The sequence below is a fragment of the Emydura macquarii genome, unplaced genomic scaffold (assembly GCF_026122565.2).
Source record: "Emydura macquarii macquarii isolate MOO-44397 ecotype Brisbane River unplaced genomic scaffold, CSIRO-AGI_Emac_v2 contig_2897, whole genome shotgun sequence".
In the NCBI taxonomy this organism is placed as follows: Eukaryota; Metazoa; Chordata; order Testudines; family Chelidae; genus Emydura; species Emydura macquarii.
The window spans coordinates 12044972-12070000 of NW_027133034.1; the positions used below are offsets into that span (position 1 = coordinate 12044972).

Consider the following 25029-nt stretch of genomic DNA (forward strand, 5'->3'; position numbering starts at 1 on the left):
AAAGTCTATATCAGTTGATCTTTGCCATAAGATGCTAGGCAACTCCTCTGTCAATATCCCCCAGAAGAGATGAAAGTGGCTTTCAGAGTTAATTGTATCACCCCTGCTACCTGCAACAAATGAATTGCTGCTAAAGACTCAGAGTTGCATCCCTAATTTTAGATGTCATTTGCACATTACATGTACATTGTACATGTACATTGCACATTTGCACATTACAGTGCAAAACAGTGATGCCTATGTTTTCCTATATTTTCTGTATTATTCACTATCAAAATACCTACTCAGCAAAAGATAGTAAACAAATGATTAATGTTCAGTGGTCTTCAAGCAGCTGTAATCAGTAACTGCTTATCATTTCACAGCTTAATGCAGACACGCTTGAGCCTCTGAAAACTGCAATAATTGCCACAGGTATTAAGAAAAATTGCAGCCCTCACTTCCTCTGAGTAGGTCAAGGGTCAAGTAGAATGAAAAATGATTAGAACCAGGCTACAAAAGAAGAAAAATGACTACTGAAAAAGTACAGTTTTTCTGCTCTGTATTAAGGTCAGACAGTGCCATAAATTGTCTCTGTGTTAGATCAGTGTCAGAGGAGAACCTCCCAGAGCAATCTTCAAAGAGTCTTTAGCTTTTAAGAGGAGCTTCCTTCAGTATTTCTTAATATTTCATCTCTCTGAAGATATTTTATCACAAACATAAATACAAAAGAGAGAGAGACAGAGACAGAGAGAAAGAGACTTCCATTCATAACATTCACACATTCTCTCAAAGTAGTTGGGCACATGAAATTCTTGATACACTTTGTTCCAATACCCGGTTAAAAAGACATTGGGAATAAGAGAAGTACTTATTGCTGTGATAATAGTTTATGTGGCAGCCATCCTCCTTGCTGCTGTCATTGCACGAGGAATTATACCCCAATCAGCAATCTGTTTTTGTAGGCTAGTGTATAGCCTGCTGCTTTTACCATGGGATGGGAGGGTCAAATCTTGCTTAGTTTTCTACTTTTCTGCTGAGACACAGATTGGACAGGTCAGGTTGCTCTTTCACTCTCCTGCAGCACACCAGAGGGTCAGGATCCACCTCCTCGATGTGCGAGAACTAGGAGGAGCAGAGTCAGAGTGAAAAGAATGGGTGTTATCACCTCCTTCTATATGTGTGGCAAATGGGAGCAGAAGTCAGTGCAGTGGAGTGAAGTGGAGGAGTGCCAGGTATTGACCATGATACTAACAGAGAGAGTTACTATCCTGGCTCCACCATGATAGAAGCACAATCATAAAAGCCAGCAAAACATGGTATCAACTTACTTGGAGTGAAAATGCCCGTAAAGCAGGAATAGGGATTAAGGCAGCCATAAAGAAGGCAGTAACATTGCTGATAGATGTAAGGGCGACGCTTGCTCCTGTTCGCTTCAAGCATTCACCTGTTCTATCCTGAAAAACATACAACATATCTTAAGAGTCAAATAGTCAAATTAACTCAAGTGTACAGAGCACTGGGTATTTAAAAGGCTAGATCCTGCAAATGGAGCTGTGAGGTCGCAAGGAGAGATCACCCCTGTAGATGTAAGATGATGACAATAACAATCCATTACAAGTCCATACTGAAATAAAAGCACACACTTAACATAATCTGACAATACAGCAGGCTCCACATAATGTACTAACAATTCTTTAGGGGGAAATGAAGGGTTAGCATGGCTTCAAAATTCAAAGCTAGATTGATGCTGACATCAGATATCAAATATTTCTTTTATTAACAAGGTTATGTTTTGTATCAATTCAGTCACTTTTGTTTTAAAATATTTTTCAGACAAAATAAGCATGCATTAAACTCATGCCTAAACTCTGTATCCACATGTCTTGGAAAGCATGTAGCAATAAATCAAGGATCATACTTCATTAAAAAATTGAGAAAGGGCTATTTGCTGTTGGTTTAAAAGCACATGGAGGCTACAGGTAAAGGAGTCTGTAGTGCTTGTGTGCTAAGCCAGATGACAAAAGGGTGTGTGGAAGACACCGTTTGTATAAAATAAAAAACATGTTGCTTTTTCAGAGATTTGTAATTCAGATACAAAACATCAAACTGAAAACAAAACCCCAATTAGAACAGGAATGCTATAAAAATGAGAGGATTATAGTATTTTCAATTATCACTCCTTTATAAATAAAAACAATGAAAAATTGAGGAACATACATAATTAAAAACAAAACAAACTCATCTCAAATATTTTCTATGCAACAGTTAAAATGAGTGTTTGTTTTTCAAAATGTGCTGCCCTCTTGTTCCTTTGAGTCTTAAATCTTCTAATGATGGATGCAAAAATATTTTAAGGTCACAATCCTGTATTCCTTTCACCCCAAAAATATTACATTAACTTTAACTGGAGTTTTGGGTGTGCAGGGGAGGCAGGATTGCTTCCTAAATTCTCTCTTCCATCATATTTAAATAATAATAAACTTCTAAACTAAAATAATCTACGCTGTTCCCCCTCCCCCCCCCCCCAAAAAAAAAAAGACCATTAATCCTAGTCACATTCTGTGTCTCTAAAGCTTTTCCTTTATTTGACCCAACTCCCGTTTATCATTACCTCAAATGGAATTCTCTTATTCTGCCCCGTTTCACTAAATGCATGTGCCAAAAGGAAAACATCATCTACTCCAACTCCAAGAGCAAGAAAAGGCAAAACCTGTGAATAAAACAAAGGAGGTTGTTATATTATACTTATGACCTATCATGTAGACAGATATAAAATAGCTAATTAAACAATTTTCCCAGCACACTCTAAACAGGAATCCAGGGACAGGAATGAAAAGCTAAAGGATAAAGTAAACCTAGTAACTTTCTTTCTGAAATAGTGACCAGGGACTGATGTTGCATTCCTTATGCATGCAAAACTCCCACTAAAGCCAATGAGAGATCTGGGGAGACATGGAATACCAGATTAGATCCCAAGTGTATTTTGTCAGAACTTGGGCAGCCTGATACTTTCAGATCTAAAGCAAAATGTCTGGTCCCCGATCCTGCATCCCTGCAGAAATCAGTGCAATGGGGTCTGCCTGTGTGAAGCAAGTTGCAGGATTGGGGCCTCTCTCTTTACTACCCATCAGGAGCACTATTCTTGCAATTTCTTACAGTGGATTATATGAAATGTTAGCTGCTGGAGGACATAGGCACAAGTGCAGAATTAAAATCTAAACTTCTCAGCATTTTTATTTCATTTTTTCAAAGATTGACTCTGATGAGTGTTTACTCACAGAGCACTTGTAATCTAACAACAGACTAAATAGCTCCTTAATACCTGAGTTGTGGCAGCATTAAAGGAAATTCCAATCAATGAGCACAGGCCCAATCCTGCAGCCACTGAGAGTGCAACCAACAAGACTCCTGCCAGCCCCACGGCACCCTGGGACTTGGCACAGTCCCATCGCAGCATGGTTAAGCAGGCATAGGCAAGCTGAAAGCAGAACAATGGAAAAAACAAAAGCAAAACATTAGAATGTCTCATATTCTAATGTTTCCCTCCCCAACCAGAAGCTTGCACACAAAATACATTTTTAAAAGAGTGCACACATTAGAGATGTTACCTAAACAAACAAGTGATACTCATGATTCAAAGTTGCAAAGTCAAATTGCAAACTTACAATTTCATCCTAGGCATTATGAAAATTGCATATAACACAGATTGGTGTCAATAATGTACATGTGAGTTAAAAGCAGTTAGAACAGTAGAGATCACTAAATAAACAAGATTCCATTTATTTTACCATCAATAAGTAGCCGCTAGCAACTCTGATAACACTGACGTCAGAAAATGATTTTAGGATGTCATCCAGAGTAGTTGTAGTAAAGGAAAGCACCTTCTGAGTAGAGTTTTGTGTAACACTTTGATGAACCACCTGCCAAAAGAAATTTAACAATAAGCATTACTAAACGAAGGGGATACAATATTATGAGCTTTCTGCAGGACACATTTGAAGCCAACTTTTGTCTTAAGTATTAGCATTAAAATATACACCCTTCAGTTGAGATTTTGTTGATCCTACATGAAATGACTAACGTATTTGGTGCTTATTCACTGCAAGCTACTGATGATCAAATTAGAATGTGAAGGTTGCAATCACAGTTCATTCAGAACAATTTTAAATATTGAAATTTAAGAAGGCTTTTCTGCTCTCCTCCTTTTCTCTCTGTAACTCTACAATTGATTTGTTGTTTGCCTCTAATCCAAAACAACAAATTCTTAAGGGCACTCCTCTCTTTCTTCATTGGCTGGCCACTTTAGAGAGGTCACAAGCAGCTCAGCAGAGGTCAATGCCTGGGAAACAAAGGCCAGATAATGTCACATGACCTCACCAATGGGACTGCAGCTGTGAACAGATTCTATGGCTAGCTAATGTTTTCCAGACACTTTTCCCCAGTAATCACACTGACCAAGTGCTTTTAAATTCAGTGTAGCTCTTACATCTTCAGTTCATTTTCAGTCTCAGCAAATCAAAAAAATGTTCTCAATAAGAGAAACAAAAAATAAAGGGTACATTTTCTTAGTGCTACTCATATGTCAGCTGCCAAATAGTTGTTATATTAAAAAGAAGAAAGAAAAGCAATATTTTAAAGTATCCTGTTGCAGTGAATACCTTATTACTTTAAAACCAGGACATACCCACACATTAAGCATAATCCTTATTGGACTACCATAATCTCTGTAATCTGTAAAATTTCAAGGCATGATTTCCATGTGATCTTGTATTTTACCTCAACATACATCCTCTGCCAGGCTTCCAGAATTGCTGCTGCCTTGTCCTCATTCCAGTTGATGTGTGAAACATACTCATATCCCTTGAAGTGTTCATACATTTGCTTAGGAGTCATTAACTGAAACATGGTCTGTAAAGCCTGAGCACTGTAACAGTGAGAGGGAGAAGGAGGAAAAGGCATAAAACAGACATCTCCAGGAAACGATTTTCGTTGCACAAAGACTCGAATCAGAGCCTTAAAACAACTTGTATGATTTTTTTGCCTTTATAAAGGACATTAAAATTGAACCAGAGTAATTATTCTCTTTAGTTACTTACTGGGTGCAAATGTATTGATTCGTATATACAGTATTTAGGGCCAGATTCTGATTCCACTAAAGATCAGTTTCAAGCCCAAAAGATGTAACCTTACAAAATCTGTTATGTACAAAGACAAAAATTAAATTAATAGTCAATTTACTATCTAATGTCTAATATATGAACTAGGGAGGCCAGAGGAATAGCATTTTTACGAGGTACTGCATAATGTAGCAAGTTGTCCATAATTCTTCATCCAGGGGTTCTGGGATGTTTGCTATCCTTGGGGAGAAATGCCAGACTGAAATCTTGACAAGCAACAAGGATTACACAAAGTGTGATCACTGTTCATCAGTAAATTTTTGGTCGCTGTTTAACATTATACAATTGTTTCCCCTAGCACACATAGCCATCCAAGAAAACCCCTTACACATTTCACTTTAGATATGTTTTTTGGCCACTTCTTAAACTATACTGCAGTTCACCTTTTAGAATATATTCAATTAATTAAAAATAAAATAAAACCTCTTAATACTCCATGTAAAAACTTCAAAATCTATAACAAAACTTCTATTAAAAATTCTGCATGCATTTTTTAACTTCTTAAGGTTACTTATGTTGTGTCTCTGTGTGTGCACACCTTTGTTTAATTTAATTTTAATATATAACCTGCATCTTAAACTTCTGTTACTCTACATATATGTGAAATGATCATATGGCCCATTGTTTCGAAGGATAGTTCTATTTCTTCATATGATGTGCTGGTGTCCTAGGAATTCTTTTGAGATGCCTGCCACATTCCAGGTTTTTGTTACATCCATCACAATGTTTAGTCAAGATATATTTCCACTCAGAGTAGAATTTGTTCTCAGGTGAATGCTCTAACCATTATCCTATGGGATATTCTGATGTGGGGCTCCCTCAGTCTCTCCTGCAGAAGTACAGTGGTTAGAACCCTCATTGAAGAAGTGGCACACTCCTCTTCAAACCCCTTCTCATCCGACAGAGGGGAGACTTGAACCAGTGGTTTCCCACATCCTAGCTGAGTACCCTAACCAATAGGTTAAAGATTATAAGGGAGATCTGCCTCCTCCTCTTTCCACTATCCCTTGGATGTTTTGTGTTTATTTAGGCAGCCTCTGAGCATGGCTATCGATTGGGTATCACACGCGAGTTTAGTGGAAGAGCCCTCGTCTTCTCCAGGTTCATGGATTTCAAGCAGAGATAGGCACCTCCCTGAAGCACAAACTTAACCACCTATGTTCTTGTGATTTTTTTAGATACCTAAAAGTTAAGCATTGGAACACTAAGCATCACAATGTCTAAGTCCCTCTGTGGATCAGGCCCTAAGTCACCAGAAAAAGTCCGCCACTCTGAGGAATATGCACATGTTGCTGTTGGATCAGAAGCAGGCAGCAGTGACCTCAGCATGCAGTGAGGTTTTCTCTTTTGTATGACAGTTTTGCAACTCTAAAAATGTCACATGAAAATGTCAGTTTTTTATTTTGAAAACTTTTGCAAGTTGCACATAGTATTAAATGGTTTTTAAACCCTGAGAATTATTAAGGTCCCAATTCAGGAAAGCAGCTGAACGTGTGCCTAAGTCATACCTATTCAAGACAGCACTTACGTGCCTACTTAAACACATGCTTAAGCACACACATAAATGCTGTCCTTGTTAGAGATATTTTCCTGAATCTGGAACTAAATTACACATTCACTGATTTTAGGAAGCAATTGCTTTGTACTATGTTTTAAAAAAACCCCAAGAGTGTAAAGCTCAAGAATTTACTTTAAAAATTGTGTGTTTACCTGACAAGTTTTCCAGTACCATTCTTGACTGTTCCACCTACAATCAACTCCTCCTGCCAGTGCATGTACTTTTTTGACAGTCCGTAGCATCCACCACTCAAAACAAGGGCCACATCAAGAGGCTAAAATAAAATTATTGATTAGTCATCCAGCTGTGATACTTAGCAGACAAATCATATTCAACATCAACATCTAGTTCATTAGAATAAAATCAGTTAAAAGGCAAATGCTAGAAATGTGCTTACCAAACAGAATGGATTTCATGATTAACTTTCCAGCAAAGAGCTGGAGCTAGCCAAATAGTTTTCCATGAAAAAGCTTAAACCATACTGGTTTTGTTTGTTTGGTTTATTTATTTTTACACTCTGTAAAATACAGATTAACTATATATTTATATGACAAGTAGTTTCTATTTGTAATCCTAATACTTATTCCATGAATGCGCTGAAACATGTAAGTTGAATAGCCACGTTTGACTTCTCTGCTAATATTCTCAACACAATGCAATAGGTGATAGGTGCTCATGAAGACATTATTCTAAATATTGATTTCAGGAACTCTGACTGGTAATACATGAAAACTTGATTAAAAATATATCTCAAGATATTGGGAACAAGGAAAATATACTACTACATCAATGAAGAGGCCATAGCGTTTTAAAATATATTAAATAAAAAAAGTCCTAAGATTATCTTGATGAAGGAGGCATAAGGTCTATAGTGCCTTCCAAAAGTGACTGATTTACAAGGAGATATACATCCAAGACTACAGACTGGGTTCCTAATAAAACATGAAGGCAGAATCTGTTTCTAATGTCAGAACAAACGTTACTACAACAAAATCTACAAAGAAGCACTCCTTGTTAACACTTTTCTAGATAATTCATTTTCTGTGCCCATGTAGATATGCTATTTGGAATACTCATTCTGAATATGCAAATTCAAAATAGCATTAGGAATATGATTTGTCATGTATATGTGCAGTCTGATTCTGAAATTTCTTTCTTAGGCAAAACTCCAACTGAAACCCTGGAAATGGCTGGGATTGGCCAATTGACTCCCATTAATTTCAGTGAGGTGGAAAAGATCTTCCAGCACATTCAATTCCAAGTGAGGACTGTCAACAAGTAAACCTCATTCTTTAGTATAATTTTATTTCTTTTCATGAGCTTTTGCTTGTTAATATGTTTGTGTGATAAGGGACTGGGTCGTGAAAGTACCCAAATCCAAATGACACGAAAGACTGGCTTGAGTCAAGCCTTGCACAGGTATTCCGGGGGTAGAGGACACAAGGCACCTACCTCCCATTATGTTTCTACAGAGGGACCAGGCATAATCATAGTTCTTATAGGCCGAAAGTACAACAGACCTGATTCTCCTACTCACATGTTGATTTTACACTGATGTAACCACAATGACTTCAGTGTGGTTACTCTTGATTTACCAGTGTAACTAAAAGTAAAATCAGGGTCAGCGACTAAACAAATCTGGCATCACCAGTGCGGCTAGACTTCTTACAGTGGGCTGGAGGGGGCAAGTGAAGTTGGGGCCAAGGACCTGCCAACATTCTGCAAAAGTCAGCAAAATTGTCTCAGCCTGGTGCACCATGTAAATGTGTAGCAGCAGCTGTGCTCCTCCTGCCTGAGGCACAATGACTGCTGGAGTTCCAGATGGGATAGTGTGTCCTTGTGGTACCATTCCCTATAACACCCTTGGCTCAAGAGCCATAATCTGACTCTGAATATGTGGGTCACAGTATTGCCTCAGAGATTCAAGAAAGTTAGCAGCTCATGGTTAAATGTATATAACAGGAAGCGAATAATAAAGATTGCTAGGAAATATGAGACTTGTGTTGCTCTTAAAAAATTACACTCCTTTTTCCTCCCCTCTCCACATATGCCCTCTTCCCTGAAATAGTCCACAGATGATAAGCAAGCTTACTTTGGTTGAATTTTTGTTGGGGGCTGTGACTGGACAATCAGGATCAGTAGGATTCAGGCAAGGTCGATCCATATAACCATGACCAACCTCTGCTTTATTCAGCATCTCCTCCCAGCTCTCTACTTGATAGTTTATTTTTTTTAACTCTTCCAAGAATTCTAAGGGGTCAAAGTTTATCCACTGCAAAGGAGGTTTCCCTCTGTAAAAGAGATTAGGGGCAGAATCATGAAAAGTTCATTGAAGAAAAACCTTTATTTTTTAAATCCATATTTGTACAAAAGCTCTTTTAGCTATTTTGGCATGAACTGGAATCCACTTTTGGAAACTATTTTATAAAATGAAATGTATATTTGAATTGGATTTGTTTATATATTTTCTTCATGTAGAGACCTGATGCAACCTTATGAAAAAGCCCTATAGGTAAAGATCAGCCTTAGCACTGAGATACTACAGCCTTTTTCTAATAAAGGGAATATTTACATGTTAACTAAATGTACTCCTATAACCTGTCTCCCCCCCTCCAAAGGCAGCCAACTGCTGCTTCAAAGCAGTAATACCAAAGGGGAAGAAGGGGCACAGAGGGGAGAAACAATTTCACACAGTGTCAGATTACCACTTCTTAGTCTAATAAATGTTTTTCAAATGTAATCAATCAAAATATCTGATCTTTATTACCTCTAATAGTACTGTGCTCTTTCCAATTCCCTGACAGTTTGGCAATCAACAAGCAAACTCCCCTGCTGCCATGGCCATCACCACTATCCCTGCCACTTCTCCCACCCCCCACTTTTGAATTTGTGATGTTGATAGACCAGAAAGGCTTTTGGCTGCCTTATTTTGTGGTTCAAACCACACTGTATCTGCTTAACCAGGCTTAAGTCATTATTCCGAATCTCCCAACCAGAAAACACAAAACCCCTTATTTCCCCATCTAAGACTGTACACTAAAGGTTAGGAGATGGCCATTGCAAATTGCTTTACAGACACATGCAAACCAGGGCAGAAACAATAACTCAAATGCTAACTCTTGCATAATTAACCAAAAATGTCTGCACAGATTAACAATTAACTCTTTGAAGAATCGAGTGCAGACAATATCACACTAGTATGCTGTGGAAAACCTTCATAAAAGATACTATTTTTGGTTTCTTTAATGATCTAATAAACAACGGATTAGCTTTTTACTCCTTAGGAAGACTCGAGATTTTACTCAAGACAACTATCCACATACATTTTATCCACAGTTAAACTGAATTCCCAGGCAATCAAAGCCTTTCTGGTTTTCAAGGACAAAAATGAAGTTTATTTCCAAAAATGCAAACAACTTCAAAAAGCCCATAAAAACTGAGAATCTGTATTTTCTTTTGCATGTTAATGTAATGGTAAAAATTAATGAAGATTAATTTGATGCCTACAAATCAACTTTTGAAAAAAAATGAGAAATAAACTGTGGAGCATTTTTTGTTCAATTAAAAAATAAAATCCATATACATTTTCTGACTCATCACTAATGTTTTTATTCCGTGGTTAAACTAGCATCTGAAAAAACAATGGGAATGGAATGTGAAAAGATGCACAGTTTTACCATTAAAAAAAATCACAAACTAGAAAATAAAACAAAACAAAAGTTTACTTACAATAGATAGGCAGTCCCTGACTGTAACTTTGCCCCCTCCCAGAAGCAGTCCAAAGGCGTGATAATTAAACAAGGATAAAGATATTCTATAATCTGTCAAAGTTAGAAGGGGGAAAACATGTTTAGGCTAGAACATATCAAAGTGCACAAGTGGAAGTTATTAGAAAGAGTGGGGAAGTAAAATGTGTATAAACCAAACTTGTATATCTACCTGGTCCATGTAACCTGCTTCTGTGATAAGTTCTCCTGATTTAAAACATAAATGTTCCAATTTCCATTGTCTATAAAAAATATAAAGAACAAAAATTTCTTCCACAATAAAAAAAGCATTATATAAACACAACACATATTTAAAATTTGCATATGTAGATGGATAGCTACTTCTAGATAGCTCACTTCTAGATAGCTACTAAGTACTGAGAAAGGGAGGTCTTGTTTGGAGTTAGCACACAACACCTCACAGTGCAAAGTCTTTTGGTGCATCTACAGAGAGTTTGTGTTAGTCATAGCAAGTTATTTGTATAAAAGTCATTAAAGACAATGGGGCTACTTTTGGAGCAATATGTTATTCAACCTGAATGAAGGTGGCAGAATCTGGCTCTATGTAAGTGGGACTACTTATAGCGTTAGGTACTAATCAATGTGACCAAAGAGAGGGCGTGCAGGAGTGACAGAATCAGGCTCAGGAGGCTAGAATATTCCTAGCCCAAAGTCATCTGTGCTGGAGAGTAGGAGGAATTAGGAGTCCTATCTCCCACTGTGGCTGTGTTACAACAACCATCATCTCAGCGTCTTAACTCTTGGGGAAGTGCAGGAGCTATCCTGGAGATGCTCCTCCTAGAAACAAGTGGGCAGGAAGGGACAGGGTGTAAATGAGACCATGGCTTTACCTGTGCTAGGCACCTGCTCTGATACACCAGAGTGTATCAGATTACTGCCCCAACCAAGAGGTAACTCTGGCAGGAACTGAAGGTACCTCAGAAGGGTACCTAACTACACTATCTAGCCCAAGGTCAACAACTATGTGAATACTTATTGTTAAAGATCCCCCTTATTGCTAGACATGTTTATTCCTATTACCATGCTTAATTTTATTTTTAGATAAACCATTTTATCAAGACACATTAAGCACTTATACACATGACGGAAACCCAAGTTTGGCAAGTTCTGTGGTGCAGAGCCACCACTACTTTACCAAACTATAGGGCTGATGCTGCAGTAAGGATTTCAGGATCAGATCCAATGCCTCTTATCTTTTGTTTTATGTATTGAGATCCAATCACTCACTGCTATCACACAACCCTTTCAAATGTATAAGTCCTGACAATCATAAATACAAATCAAAATGCAATGCCCAAAGGAAGGTGTTCGGAATTGTTAGCCTTTCAAAAATATACGTCAAGCAGAGAATAAGCATATATCTACATGTTACTTGCCACAAATGATCAGATATACGTTTGCTTCCCCACCTTACCTGTTGTACATATAAATGTGTACCCTACTGGCTTGAAGTGCAGAGTCAAGGTGCTGTCTGAGTGCTTCTGTGGTTAGTACATTAGCACCATCTTCTTGTGGTGTCTGAATCATGAGCTGGGGGTTAAACATGGCCTCTTCTCCAATCTTCTGGCGTGTGTAATTTAACTCCCGACTCACTCGTCCACCAACTGACAGACAAATATTTACAGCTTTGTGTTAGCCAATAACGTACTCTAGGTTCACATTATAATTGCTCACAGGTCACCAATAAACTTCCCCATCAGGATGGAATACGCTGTAGTCAGCTGAGCTGAAGTAATTTTAAACTAATATTAAATTCATTATGCCAACAATGTAACAAAAATTATTCTTCATTAAAAAGCAATGTCATTGTCTGGACTGAACTAAATAAGGACGTGTGTAAATTAGAGGCTGCTAGACACATGCTTTTTTCTACATTATAATAAATATTTCATAAGTAGAAATTTTAAATAAAACAAATGGAGAAATCTTTTTTTTGCAGACCAGACCAAATATTTCTATGCTGCAATTTCTTACACTTGTATAAACAGTCTGCTCCAATAGCACATTTCAGGATAAATGGCTTCAATTTACACTCTTCTAAATAATTTGGCAATGGTAGAAGGCAAAATGGTTCTCTTCGGTAAAAAAGGAGGGAGAAGGGAAGAGTACATGAGCATGAGTACTACTTTCTGCCTTTAGGAAATATGTAAAAATATTGCTAAGTTAGGTTTGAAGGCAAAAGAAATAATCAACTAAATTTGAGCAATCAACCCTAGTAGTCTAACAGCCGCACAATGTGCTGCCATGCAGCTGATCAGAATTCTTGGACCAAGTTCTATCCTAAGCCCACATGGGCTGTATAGCCTACCCTACTCCATATCAAGAGATGGCAGAGAAGAGAAAAAGGAGAAGGAGTGTAATACTGATGGGCTCTAGAGGGAGCCATGTTCAACCTTCCTTGCCAGAGAGAATTAAACAAGAGTGGGCAATGGATGAAGGCAGTCCCTGAGTACTATTTTCCCACTGACAGAACCAGAGCATTCTGCTAAAGAGTTCATATATATTTCATGTTGGATAGAACCTTATTCCTTACATGGTCCCACTGACATCAATGACATCATTTGTGGAGAAAAGCATTACCCAGTATGAGTAAAGGGTATCAGAATCTAGTCTTCTGTAAATAAAGAAACCTCAGCTTTCTTTTGTCATGAAGTTTGCTTGGTTTCGAATTCCAAGGAAACAAATTTTGGTGAAGTAAATAACTGCTTGCACAAAGCTTTTGGTTCCTTTTCTCCGCCTATGAGATGTGGCATTACCTCCTTCACATCTTATAATAGATACCAGATCACAATCATCATTAGCAACAGACAATTTACACATTTCAGACCTATGTTCCCTTGTCTATTTTTAACATCCCAGTTACTAAAGCACAGCAAAAAATATTTTACTGGGATTTTTCATTCATGACAAAAGAAGACAAATAACACAAAACTTTGTTATTGAATTCAACCCAAGAAACATACTTGCTATTTCTCCTTTGAGTTTTTTTTTACATTAAATGAACCAAAATTAAATGCAAACAGAAATCAAACTGTGTAATCCAAATCAAGTTATTGATCTAGACTGATTTAGTGATTTATCGCATCCATTCATTTCTCAAAGGTATAGAATTGCACTTATAGAAGTTGTTCATAAAATCTTACTGCTTTCCTGATTGGGTTAATGATTACCCTCACTTCTGTCTCCATAGGACACTGTTCTGTGTTACTCTAACAAAGTTTGACTCAGCTTGTATAGGTGCCAATGACACACTTTTTATGTGTGATAATCTATAGTTCTCACAACAAAAGTCAGTCTCTGCACTCCTTTCTAAAATTCTTTAGATGCAACCCATTCAGGACTGAAATCCCCTGTTCTCTATGTTTCTGCGGTACCCTGCACAATGATGCCCCAATCTAATTAGAGCCTTTGGGTGCTACCATAGCATCACTATTTACTACTACTACATGCTCTGTCATTCCACTCTTGGATCAATACATCACTTTACTTATGGACTCACTGGAATTTAACTCCAAGTTTAGCCAACCGCTCAAACCTAATGCAAGACAAAAGAGGACATTCTCCATCTCTGCTGAAAGTGACCAACTGTTTACTATCAACAGAAATTATTGCTTCCTAATCAAGGTATTGTCAAACTATATTAACCTCACTGGAGAAGGCAGATTTAGCTAATCAGAATTACATCACATGAGTCAGTCGACAGGAGAAAAGCTTTTTTTTCCTTTTACATTCAATATAGGAATAACAAAAAAGTTCAAGATAATAGGCATATTCCCCAGGATGGTGAAAACGGAACATGCAGCAGCTTTCTTGTTAAACAGACATTACACCATTTATTAATTTTTTCCGAGTTCCATTTTGTATTTCACTTATCTCAATAGGATTAAAACATAGTTTATCAGACTATTTTAAAGACATTTTAAATTATGTAGAACACATACTATTTATAAATTACATTAAAAAGGAACAATCTGCTTAACCACCAAAGATAGATATGTGATAACATATGTATAGATTGGAAGCAAATAGTTCCATCAATGGCCTTTCACTATGTCCAATGAAGGGAGGAAAGAGAGGCAAAAACAAAGAACATTTTCTATCAACTATTTGCCTTTGTTTTTGCATTTAAGGATCTAAAGACTCCATAATCAGCTGAATAATCACCTTTACAACTGCTACAGCCACATATGCTCTGCCCTTGTCTTGCAAGTATCCACAGCTGGTGCCAAAACGGCTCTTGGAAGACAGACACCATTAAAAAAAATTGCCACTAAACTCTACTTGAAGGTCTCCCAGCCTTATTATGTACCCAATACATGCTATGGCAATACCTCCCAACAAATGCACACTCTGTTGTGTGCCATTCCTAACATATATTTAACAAATAAATAGGAATAAATAAGTAGGAAATCCTGTTGGTCATGAAAATGATGGTTTTTTTTCCGTTTATGTAATGTACTTTTGCATTATGAGAATCAAGAATACTACCGATTATATGTGTCTAAATATGTCAATGGCATATAACAATACATCTTATTTTATTTGTAAACAATGTTCCATGCAGAATATCTTAAGTGGAAGAAAGCAAAGAAAGAAAAGAAAATTCTGGTTTGATGTTTTGGTGATAAAACCCTTAAGCGTCATTCTCATGGTTTTTGATATTCGAGCCACTTGATGGCATTCTAGTCCTGAATTACATGATTTCTTATGATTTAGTGTCTCTATAGCTGAGTTGGTAGCATTAATATTGCCTCCAGGCTAGAAGACAGATTTAAATTACAAATCAGTACTTGGGCTCATAGCCAGTGATGATGCTATATTAATTACAGTATGTGCACTACTCTCTTAGAGGTGCCATCAGATTCTGGGTGGCTGGGTGGAAATGAGACACCACATCCCTTTTAAAAAATACAGGGTAATAAAATCAGTGTCCTCGCCAACATTCCTCTCTTAATAAATCAATTTTAATGCTCAAGAATGTGTGTGAAAGCTAGTGCTGAATGTAGGATGACTGCTTCATTTGCATACACTCCCGGTATCTCCCTCTCCACCACACTTCAAAATATTTTTAATTAAAATATCAGTTCTTGTGAGAAGTGCTAGACTGGCATTCCTGAAACAGACTGAAGTCATCTATTCATGCACAGGACAGCTATGGAACAGGAAGTACTGTGCAAGCTTCTCTCACAGTGCCTTGCCAAAGTACTTCAGACTTGACCTTGAAAGATCATCCATATTAGTATAGAGTAATTCAGTTTCCATGCTCATTAAGGCCTGATTATGCTTCTGTTGAAGTAAATGGGAGTTTTCTACTAACTTCAGTGGGAGTCAGATCAGGTGCTAAATCCTTTGCTTTTCTCTGGAGACTGTAAAAAGTGCTAATTGTGATGTGGACGCAAGTCCACTAAACTGGACTAAAACCATTAACTTTTTTCTGAGACCAATGAACAGCTGTCAGGTGGTAACAAGTTTTAGTCTTTCTTAACCTGAGGCAGATTTGAACCAGTGACCTAGAGGTGAAAGGCTCTGTATCTTATTACCAAACCCTTGAGCCGCACTCCCAGAATCTCAGGCATCACTTTGTAAAGTGCTTTACAATACCTTAATTATGAAGCACCCTACATAAAACTAAATTTTGTTCTGCCATATCATATATCTCAAAATACTGACACACATTTTCCAAATGCAATACAACACAGCAGTACCATACTCTTAATTCTAGCTACTATCCTATATTTGTTTTCACTTTGACAATTTCTAACTGCCAGACTTCCCGACTTACTAATACTCTCAAAATGATTATGTAATTCAGTTCATACATTCATTTCAGTAACACTAGCTTACACTTCATTGTCTTAATTATACCTGTCTCATAAGTAGTCTCAAGCATTTATATGGATTACATCAATACTCATTGAAAGCACTCTGGAACTTGTTATTAGAAATTGGAATTCCCTCTGGATACAGTAAATTTATTAACAAGCCTCTCTTCTGCTACAAGCTTCAACCCTAAATCACAGAATGAGTGACAGTCAAAAACTCTGTTCATTAATTTGCTGACCTCCTTATTGTTCAAGAGCATTAAAGATTTCTTTCAGAAACTCATGCAGTGCCCCATTTCAAATGAGTGACATAACAGTATTAAACATATTCTGGAATTTATTTATTTTTAAGGTAAGAATACTTTTTGATAGTTACTTTTCATCCAACTGTACTGTAAATGACTTTAAACTACCTAATGTAAGCCATCTCCCAAAGAAGAAATCTGTAAACCAAATACTTTGGGACAAAACATAACCTTGGATTTTTGCATATGGATATCTAACTGTATGTACGAATGCAGAATTTGGACACAGAGGTCAAGATTTTCAAAAGTGATTGAATTGGGTGCCTCAGTTGTTGGATATTGTTGGGTACTTAGCTTCATGCACCTAAATGGGTTTGGTTTTTTCAGAAAGTGTTGGTTACTTGCTCTGTTAGAATCACGCCCGTTGAAAGTGTCTCCATTTGGGAACCCAAAAATTGAGGCTCCCAAAAATCAATAGTCACTTCTGAAAATCCTGTCCTGAAGTTGTGAAATTTGCTTTTAGTACAGGGCACATTATATTTTATATTTTCAGTACTATAAATCTTAATTTTTGTATCATTATGGACTAATGATTCTGGTTTGCCATCTATTTTGAAACCTATTCCACCTAACATAGTACATGACACCAAGATATTAAGTATATGTTCCCCTCTCCGCAAAAAAAAAAAAAAAAAAAAAAAGAGAGATTGCTTCAGTCCAGTGAATCTTCATATTCAAAAAGTCATGTAAAGGCTACGCTTCCTTTCCTATCTCTTCTTAAATGTTATAGAGTGCTCTCATTTACTGTTTGGACAATGCCAAGAGCAACTTCCCAGCAGCCTCTGATACCCGTTATGACCCTAAATAGTGTGGGCGACTAATAACAAGAGGGGTTGAAAAATTATATCTGTGATACATGTTGGCCTGAGAACTAAGCCTAATTAACCTGGCTGAAAAACAGCTGTGTGGCCACACCCAAAGTCACACATACCAAATGCTATGCCCCTGCAAGTTAAAGGAACAGAACACTTGTCTACTGTATCAATTTGTCTACTCTCTGTTGAATACATTTTTAAAAGTTCAATTCACTATATCTCTTTTGTTATACCTTCTTTTCCCTTCCTGGCTTCATTTAATTTTTCTCTTTTTGTTTTCTTTCCTATAAAAAAATTGTGATGCATCCTTTCCATATGTTCTCTTTTCCTTCTCTCTCCACTCCCTCAATCTGTTTTCTACCTACTCCCTATTTTTTTTCTCTCCTTTCTTTTCTCAAAATAAATCTCTCTCTCTCTCTCTCTCTCTCTCTTTATATATAATCTATCTACACATCTAAACACTATACATTTTTTCCGCCCGGAAGGGGGGGAGGGGAACACGGACTGTGGCTTGGCAGGAGGGTTGAGCCTTGAAGACGACGGAGAGTCCTGATGACGGCAAAAAGGGAAGAGTGACAGAGCACAGGCTGCGGATGGGGGTGCTGCCATGAGTTTATTCCCAGAACACCAGCAGGAGGCGCCCATCGGGCAGTGAGTGGCAGACAGTCCATCACAACAAGTAAGAAGCCAACATCCTATCCAGTTGTTGGGATTTTACCAGCGTGTTATCTCTGGACAATGTTCAGTTGTTCTCTATTCCCCCAATTACCCACTCCCCGCTGGAAGGGAGGGAGAGCATTTTTTCCCTCTCTCTCACTGTCTCTGCTTCCCCTTCACCCAACCCACAACCCTCTGGCTGCTGTGAGAGTAGGTAGGAAGTGCATCCATAGCCTCCCCATAGCCTCCAACCTGTTGCAGTGGGGGAATGTGCCCCACAGCTACTCTAACTTTTGCTCAAGTTTCTGATTACTGCTCAGGGGATGTTACCCCTCACCTAGTCTTTGTCTGTGTCCTCCCCATGCATACTCTTGGTGACATTCAGGGCTTTTCCAAGTAGCAACAGAGTGAAACAGATCCAGTTTTGTAATAACTATGTGACACAGGGGCATACTGATAAGACAGAATGATCTTTATCTACCTGCTCTCTGTTGTATAGCATGTGTTGAGATTGCACAAGTATATACCTGGAAGGCAACATCCACTGTCTCCAATGACATTTTCCTTTTTTCATTATTAATCAAATGCAAATACAACATATCAACTAAAAAGAACTGCACAAACTAATACTTTCAATTAGTATTCAAACAGAAATCTCTAAAGTGGAATTTGGGGAGAGGAACTCCCTGACTAGTAAGAAGATTATCCTGCCTCTTATTGGACAGCTGTCAATAACTACTATTTCTGGACCTTAATGGCTTTCTGAACAAACAAACACTTCTTGTTCTCAAAACAGTTCCTTCTGTAATGGCTTGTTTGTCATATGAGGTGGATCCCATCACCTCAAGTTTATCGTTGGTACTCATCATCTTTTCCATTGTCAGAGATTGGGTGACCATGTGTTATTTTCCTCAGCACATGAGCATGTCAATAGTATTCTGGATGTCCACAAGATACAGAGAGTCAATGTCCTCCATGGTATTGTTTAGATGTCTTTATTCCTTCTGTAGTTCTGACATTCAGAGTGCAGATCGTATAAGCTGTTACCTTGGCATATTGGCAGCTTCTTTCTGTTTGAAAGCCAGTATTCTCTCCCACTCGCAATGGTGGTAACTGGTTGGCTTGTTTGTTGAATTATTTCTTCAATTGATTATCGTTCTTTTGAAACTACTTCAAGGTAGTGTGGTTTATGAAGAAGTTTGGACACTAAAATCTTTGTCCTGCCCACAAATTTCCGAGCTGGTGATCTTTGTTGTGGGGCTTGTACACCCCACCAACCATTTAGGGTAGGAGTAAGGGCATTGTACCCCCCCAGTTGTATAACTTCCCACCCTGTGTTCAGGGCAGTCTGGTCCAGTGGTCCGAGTCCATGTGGCTGCCCTGGTGGTCTGGGCTGTATGGCCTAATGGCCAGAGTCAATAAGGTGGCCCTGGTTCGCAGGGTAACAGGGCCTAGTGACTGGAGTACATAAAGCAGTCCTTTCGGTAAGGGCAGTGTGGCCTAATGGCCAGAGTCAGTAAAGTGCCAACCTCAGACCAATGGCCAACAGAGATATCATATAGTGTCAGTGGTTCTTTTGCTTGTACTTATTGCATATCATCACACTGGAATACCCTATCTTCAATGGCAAGCAGGCTTTCAGAGAGGTCAGCGCACCTGCGTACAAGTGCTAGCTTTGACAATATTCATTGAAAATGGTTTTCAGAAAAACCAGAAAACAGGAGCTATATTTCTGGACCTGATGGCAGCATATAACATGTTCTGGCACACGGGACTCTTAGTCATATTGCCAAGAGCACTCCAGCATGGGTAGTCAACATCGTTGACCTCCTCCTCCGCAACGGATGGAGGGAGACAGAGTTAGCATGTGGAAATGACATATCACTGGTTCCCCCCCTCCAGGCTCTCTGCTGGCACCAGTGTTTTTCAACCTGTACACAAATGACCTTTTGCTCACCCAGTCCTGCAGGTTCACATATGCAGATGATATTTGCTTAGTTGTCCAAGCACAATCTTTTCCAGAACTTGCAGATGCCCTAAATGCTAACTTGATTAAGATGGCCAAATACTGTATGTAGTGGCATATGCAACCAAGTGTGACCAACACAGTTTTGAGTGTGTTCCATCTTTACATCTCCAAGCAGACCAAGAACTGATTATTTTTCTCAATAGACATCACCTGAAACACAAGTCCTGCCCAGTCTTCCTCAGAGTATCCCCAGATAAATCTCTTACATATCTAAACCACTTGAGGAAAACTGCGGCTAAGGTGAGGACATGTAACAACCTTCTAAGCAAACTGGCCAGCATTTCCTGGGGAACAAATACTCAAACTAGACGATCATCCGATGTAGCCTTTGTTACTCTGCAGCAGAATACTGTGCTCTGGTCTGGCTCCATTTGTCTCATGTCAAGTTGGCTGACACACAGCTACACTCAAACATGTGCATCATAACTGGGATATGTGACCCACACCAGTACTGTGGCTCCCCAGGTTAAGCAACATCACTCTTCCACACACATCTGTCATGAGAATGCTACAGCTCAACTGGTTGAGATCAGGGCAAACCGGAGCCTACCACTATACACAGACCTCTTTCACCACCCAAGAGCACACTTGTCAATGAGGCACCCATTGTGAGCCCATTTGTCCTGCCCAGATTTCCCTGTGACGTCAATGCGGCATGAAGAATGGTCTGCAGCCAATGTCAGAAACCATTTCTTATAACTGATCTGACCATGCATTTACTTGGGTTTGATTTGCCAGGCTGCTCCTGGGTTGCTCTGAATCTATTTTGAATGGGCCAGTGGGTCAATGGGTCAATGTGCAGCCAGCCTTCGCACCTGTGGCCAAAGAGAGGATCCCACATGCGGCTGTGGCCAAAGACAGACAAAGTCACACATCACTAACGACTGCCCTCTGACCAGTTTTAACAGTTGTTTGAGAGCTTTGCGCTTCGCTGATGAGGGCTGCTGCAAAACGGGTTCGCAAGTTCTGCATCCGTAAGAAGAAAGGCAACATTCATGCCTGGCCAGAAAAAGACATCCAGCACTCTGTTCTTTCACATCTCAGAATGCAGGTGGGCACTATATATTATGTTAACTTTTCTGATCTCATATGGTACAACATTATGACAAAGTTTTCTGTGGAATCCCATCATTTGTAACGATTTCATCACAACAATCCCAAAAAGTTTCATTCTTGGAGATATGTGGGCTTTTTTCTGTCATCTATCCATCTAGAATTACTTTTACAAGTTGTTGTAAATGTAAGTCATTTTTGTATACCTTGTTTGAGGCTCGTCAAATATTATTTCAGAAACTGTTCATGCTTGAGTCACATTTATTTAGCAGCTTTTTGCTTCCACTATTTAGAAGTGCCCTTGAAAGTATGTTTGCTACAAGATATTTCTTGGGCCTGAATCTGGTGCATGAATTTCCTCAATAACATTTGATTTTACCATTCGGTCATATTCAGAATTTACTTTAGCTCACCATGCTAATGAGATTTTACATGGTACCTGAATTTTTGGCAACTCACTGAGACCCATATAAATGTATTATATTTTATCTTTAATACATCTGTCTGTTAAACATCCCATCAAATTCCATCTATCTTTTGCATTCCATTCTGTAGACAAGTTACACATCCATCTTATCGTTTGCATTTGCAGGCTGCTCTTATCCCTTAGCATGCTTGGTGTTAAGTTTATTGCTAACAAATCTGGTCCCTGCTATTTATTTACCCTTGTATTCTACTATTTAGATGCACTCTATGTCTTTCACTGTTTGTTAAAACTTTAATTTGGGAAGGATAGATTTCATTATCCCTTTCAATATTTACTGTTCTTTGCAAAGTCCATTTCTCACAGTAATCTTGTTTTGATCTGGTTATCAATTATACCACACTTATTTGGTCTCTAAATAAACTACTTGTTACTATTCTCATTCATTAGCTTATCATAGTGGTCAGAAGTCTCACCTGATGGCATCCAGTTTCTTGTAAAGAAAATAAGCCTTCTCCAAATGACATTCATGAATGCACTGAAATGTTGGAATGGCTTTGTCTAGCAGTTAGCAGTCATCTTCTTGTTCCCTATAGCAGTGTTTCTCAATGACCCGTCCATGGACCAGCATTGGTCCCTGAGATCCCCCTGATACAATATAGGAAGCCTGAGATCTCCCTGACACAATATAGGAAGCCAGTCCCTGGTATCAAAAAGGTTAAGAAATAGTGCCCTACAGGATGCACTGTAGATATCCAAAGCTATGTACAGCAGTATTTTACCCTCTCCAATTTCTCTTCAATATTACTTGCTTTCAGGAAAATATGGAAGTCATGTAACCCCTTCTAGTTCTCCACCTGGTTCCTTTCCATACTGAAGGATTCAGATGGCTTCATTTTGCTACACTTTTTTTTTCAAAAGATTCAATTTTTCTTCTAATACCATGCAATAAAATTTGCAGCATGCAGGAATACTGCAAAAGACTAGTCTTTATTTCCTGGACCCTGTCATATGACATAAGTTAGAGTTACAAAAGGTTATACCCCTCTCAGATGGCATGGATCATTGTTTACTACTCCAGTGCTACTGTTATAAATTCCACCAATGCACACGGAGTTATGAATAGCAACAATGAAAACTGACAGGACTCAGGTCAGTTTTCATCCTGCTCCAACTTGACAAAGCTCAAAGCAGCAACAGGAGCGCTTGAGTTGTCTGTAGACTCAAGAAAACCGCTCAACATCAGTTGCTTCAATTCACATTTGAAAAGGGTTTTTTTTTTGCAACTTCAAGAGCGAAAATGTGGTTTGTTTTTTTTTAAATAAAAGCTTAAATTCTATATCAGTAGATATGAATCACCACAGATCAGTGACTTTTTAAAAATGGTATTTAGAGAAAATAAACCAAAAGTTTCTAAGTGTTTCTGACATTCTTTTAAGACTCTCCTAGCTTGATGTGTCTCTGTGATGGGAAATTTAAAACGAGCTAGAAAAATGTACAAGCTGCAAAAAATGTTATAAGAGACTGCAAAAAGCATAAAAGAATTCACAAGTGTCACTTGCTTTTTTTTGGGTGTTTTTTATATATTCCAGTTAAATGTAAAATTCAGTAAGTATTTATCAAGTAGGGACACGTCCTTGGTAACACGATATGGAGCCGTTTGCCTCTGGATCACTGTTTCTAATCCAACCAGGAACAATAGTGACCAAAAGTTGTTTACCATCTGCCAGCTGTTTGGTAGCTTATGTGAAATGAGTTGGTGGTCTCAGTCCATTTCCTAGTGGGCAGGTGTCCATATTATAAAAACCACCATCACAATTGACATCCTTGTTGACTATCTCAACAAAGAGATTGAGGAATGAATGGACATGAAGAGTGAACTATCCTCTTTCCCAAAGAGAAAGTCCCTTCAGGTCAGAGCTTAGGCACCCGGGTTGGATAGGGAAGGCTAAACTGCTGCCCAAGCTGGAAGAATTATATAGAGAAATAAAGAATCTAGTCTCCAATGTTTACTGAAAACTGGAAGTAGATCCTCAGCTAATGTAAATTGTCATAGCTCCATTGATTTCATGGATCTATGCCACTTTACACCAGTTGAAGAACTGCCCCCAGAATCTCCAATTATAACCATTTTAAGAAAATGTGCATGTGTTATAAATAACAGACCAAATCTCGAGGTCCTTAGTGAATCAACATTCTTAGGGAAATTAATAGGAGTTTTGCCTGAGTAAAGAGTGAGTAATGGCTTCATTGTTTGGCCTAATGATTTTAATACAGCTGAATATAATTGTTTTAACTTGACTAAGAGCTTCTGTTGGATAACAGGTTAAAAACCTATTGCTGTGTGTTGTCCCACAGCAGTCAGATTTCCTCTAGACCCAACTTTTCATTTAACCTCTCAGTGCCCTTTCCCTGAATATGTAATTGTTTTCCTGTGCGGTTAAAAGCAGCATTTTTAAGTCTTTTCATCTGTACTCTCAGGGACCTTTCCACGAAATACCACATATTTTGAATAGATGTTTTAAAGGAGTAGAAAATCTAAGCAGAACAGGATTTTCATGCAAAACATTTTAGGGGATACAATTTCGGAAAGGGTATTTTTAGGAGACAGCAAAGCTAACATATAGAAAAATGAAAGGAATGAACATATTATGAAACAGGGTACAGTTTCTTTCAAGTATTCCCTACCAGCTGCTTGCTGTACCATCTGTTGTTGCCTAAGCAGCTTCCTTTTGAATGGCTTTGCACTGAAGCAGAACTGCTCTCACTGTTGGACACAATCAGGTCAGGTCAGCACTCCCCCAGCACCGAACCTGCTGCCTGTCACAACTCCCCCCATCTCGATATTTCTTACCGGCCACCAGCTCCCAGGACAGTGCTGCATTTGTCAAGAGGCCCATTTTTCATAGTTTACTTGCTATTCACACCAAGCAGAGGAGGGTACATTCTGACTTTTTGCAGGATGCAGCCAGAAGTTGTTGTCAGATTATTGTGAGTATGAACATATGACCCACGTTTATTCTAAAACACAAAAGACTGGGAAAGAAAAAACTTCTCAGTTTCTACTTTTTGCTAATTTGATCTTTAACATCATTTTTGCCTGACTGCAAACCTTATAATGCTTCAAGAATGATCTACACTACTTAACTTGGAATATAATTTTGCACTCTAGAAATAACAGGAACAATGTCATCTTCATAGCATTGGAGTCTGTATTTAAAATACTGCAGATTTTATTAAAACTAAGTTCTGTCCCATTAGTTAAGACCTCCTAAAATCCATATAAAAACAACGTAAGTGCTTGCAACGTACGCTTTCTATCACTGCATTCAGATTGTTGCATAACATTAACCCCAGTTCTCTTCTCCCAGCTTCTGTGGAGCTGACATCACCTCTCAGCTCTGAACACTATTCTCACC

General features: G+C 38.4%; 1 protein-coding gene across 1 annotated transcript in view; it reads right to left on the reverse strand.

Annotated features, from left to right (window-relative positions):
• PTCH1 (patched 1) overlaps nucleotides 1–25029 on the reverse strand; it is a 75403-nt gene that overhangs the window by 37566 nt on the left and 12808 nt on the right. The window contains exons 2-11 of the mRNA XM_067568657.1: nucleotides 11920–12109; nucleotides 10657–10726; nucleotides 10447–10538; nucleotides 8810–9008; nucleotides 6870–6991; nucleotides 4759–4906; nucleotides 3771–3902; nucleotides 3305–3460; nucleotides 2594–2692; nucleotides 1311–1436 (exon numbers count right to left, since the gene is read on the reverse strand). Of these exons, the coding sequence (XP_067424758.1) occupies nucleotides 1311–1436; nucleotides 2594–2692; nucleotides 3305–3460; nucleotides 3771–3902; nucleotides 4759–4906; nucleotides 6870–6991; nucleotides 8810–9008; nucleotides 10447–10538; nucleotides 10657–10726; nucleotides 11920–12050 (1275 nt within the window). The 5' untranslated portion in view covers nucleotides 12051–12109. The remainder of the gene's footprint in view (nucleotides 1–1310; nucleotides 1437–2593; nucleotides 2693–3304; nucleotides 3461–3770; nucleotides 3903–4758; nucleotides 4907–6869; nucleotides 6992–8809; nucleotides 9009–10446; nucleotides 10539–10656; nucleotides 10727–11919; nucleotides 12110–25029) is intronic.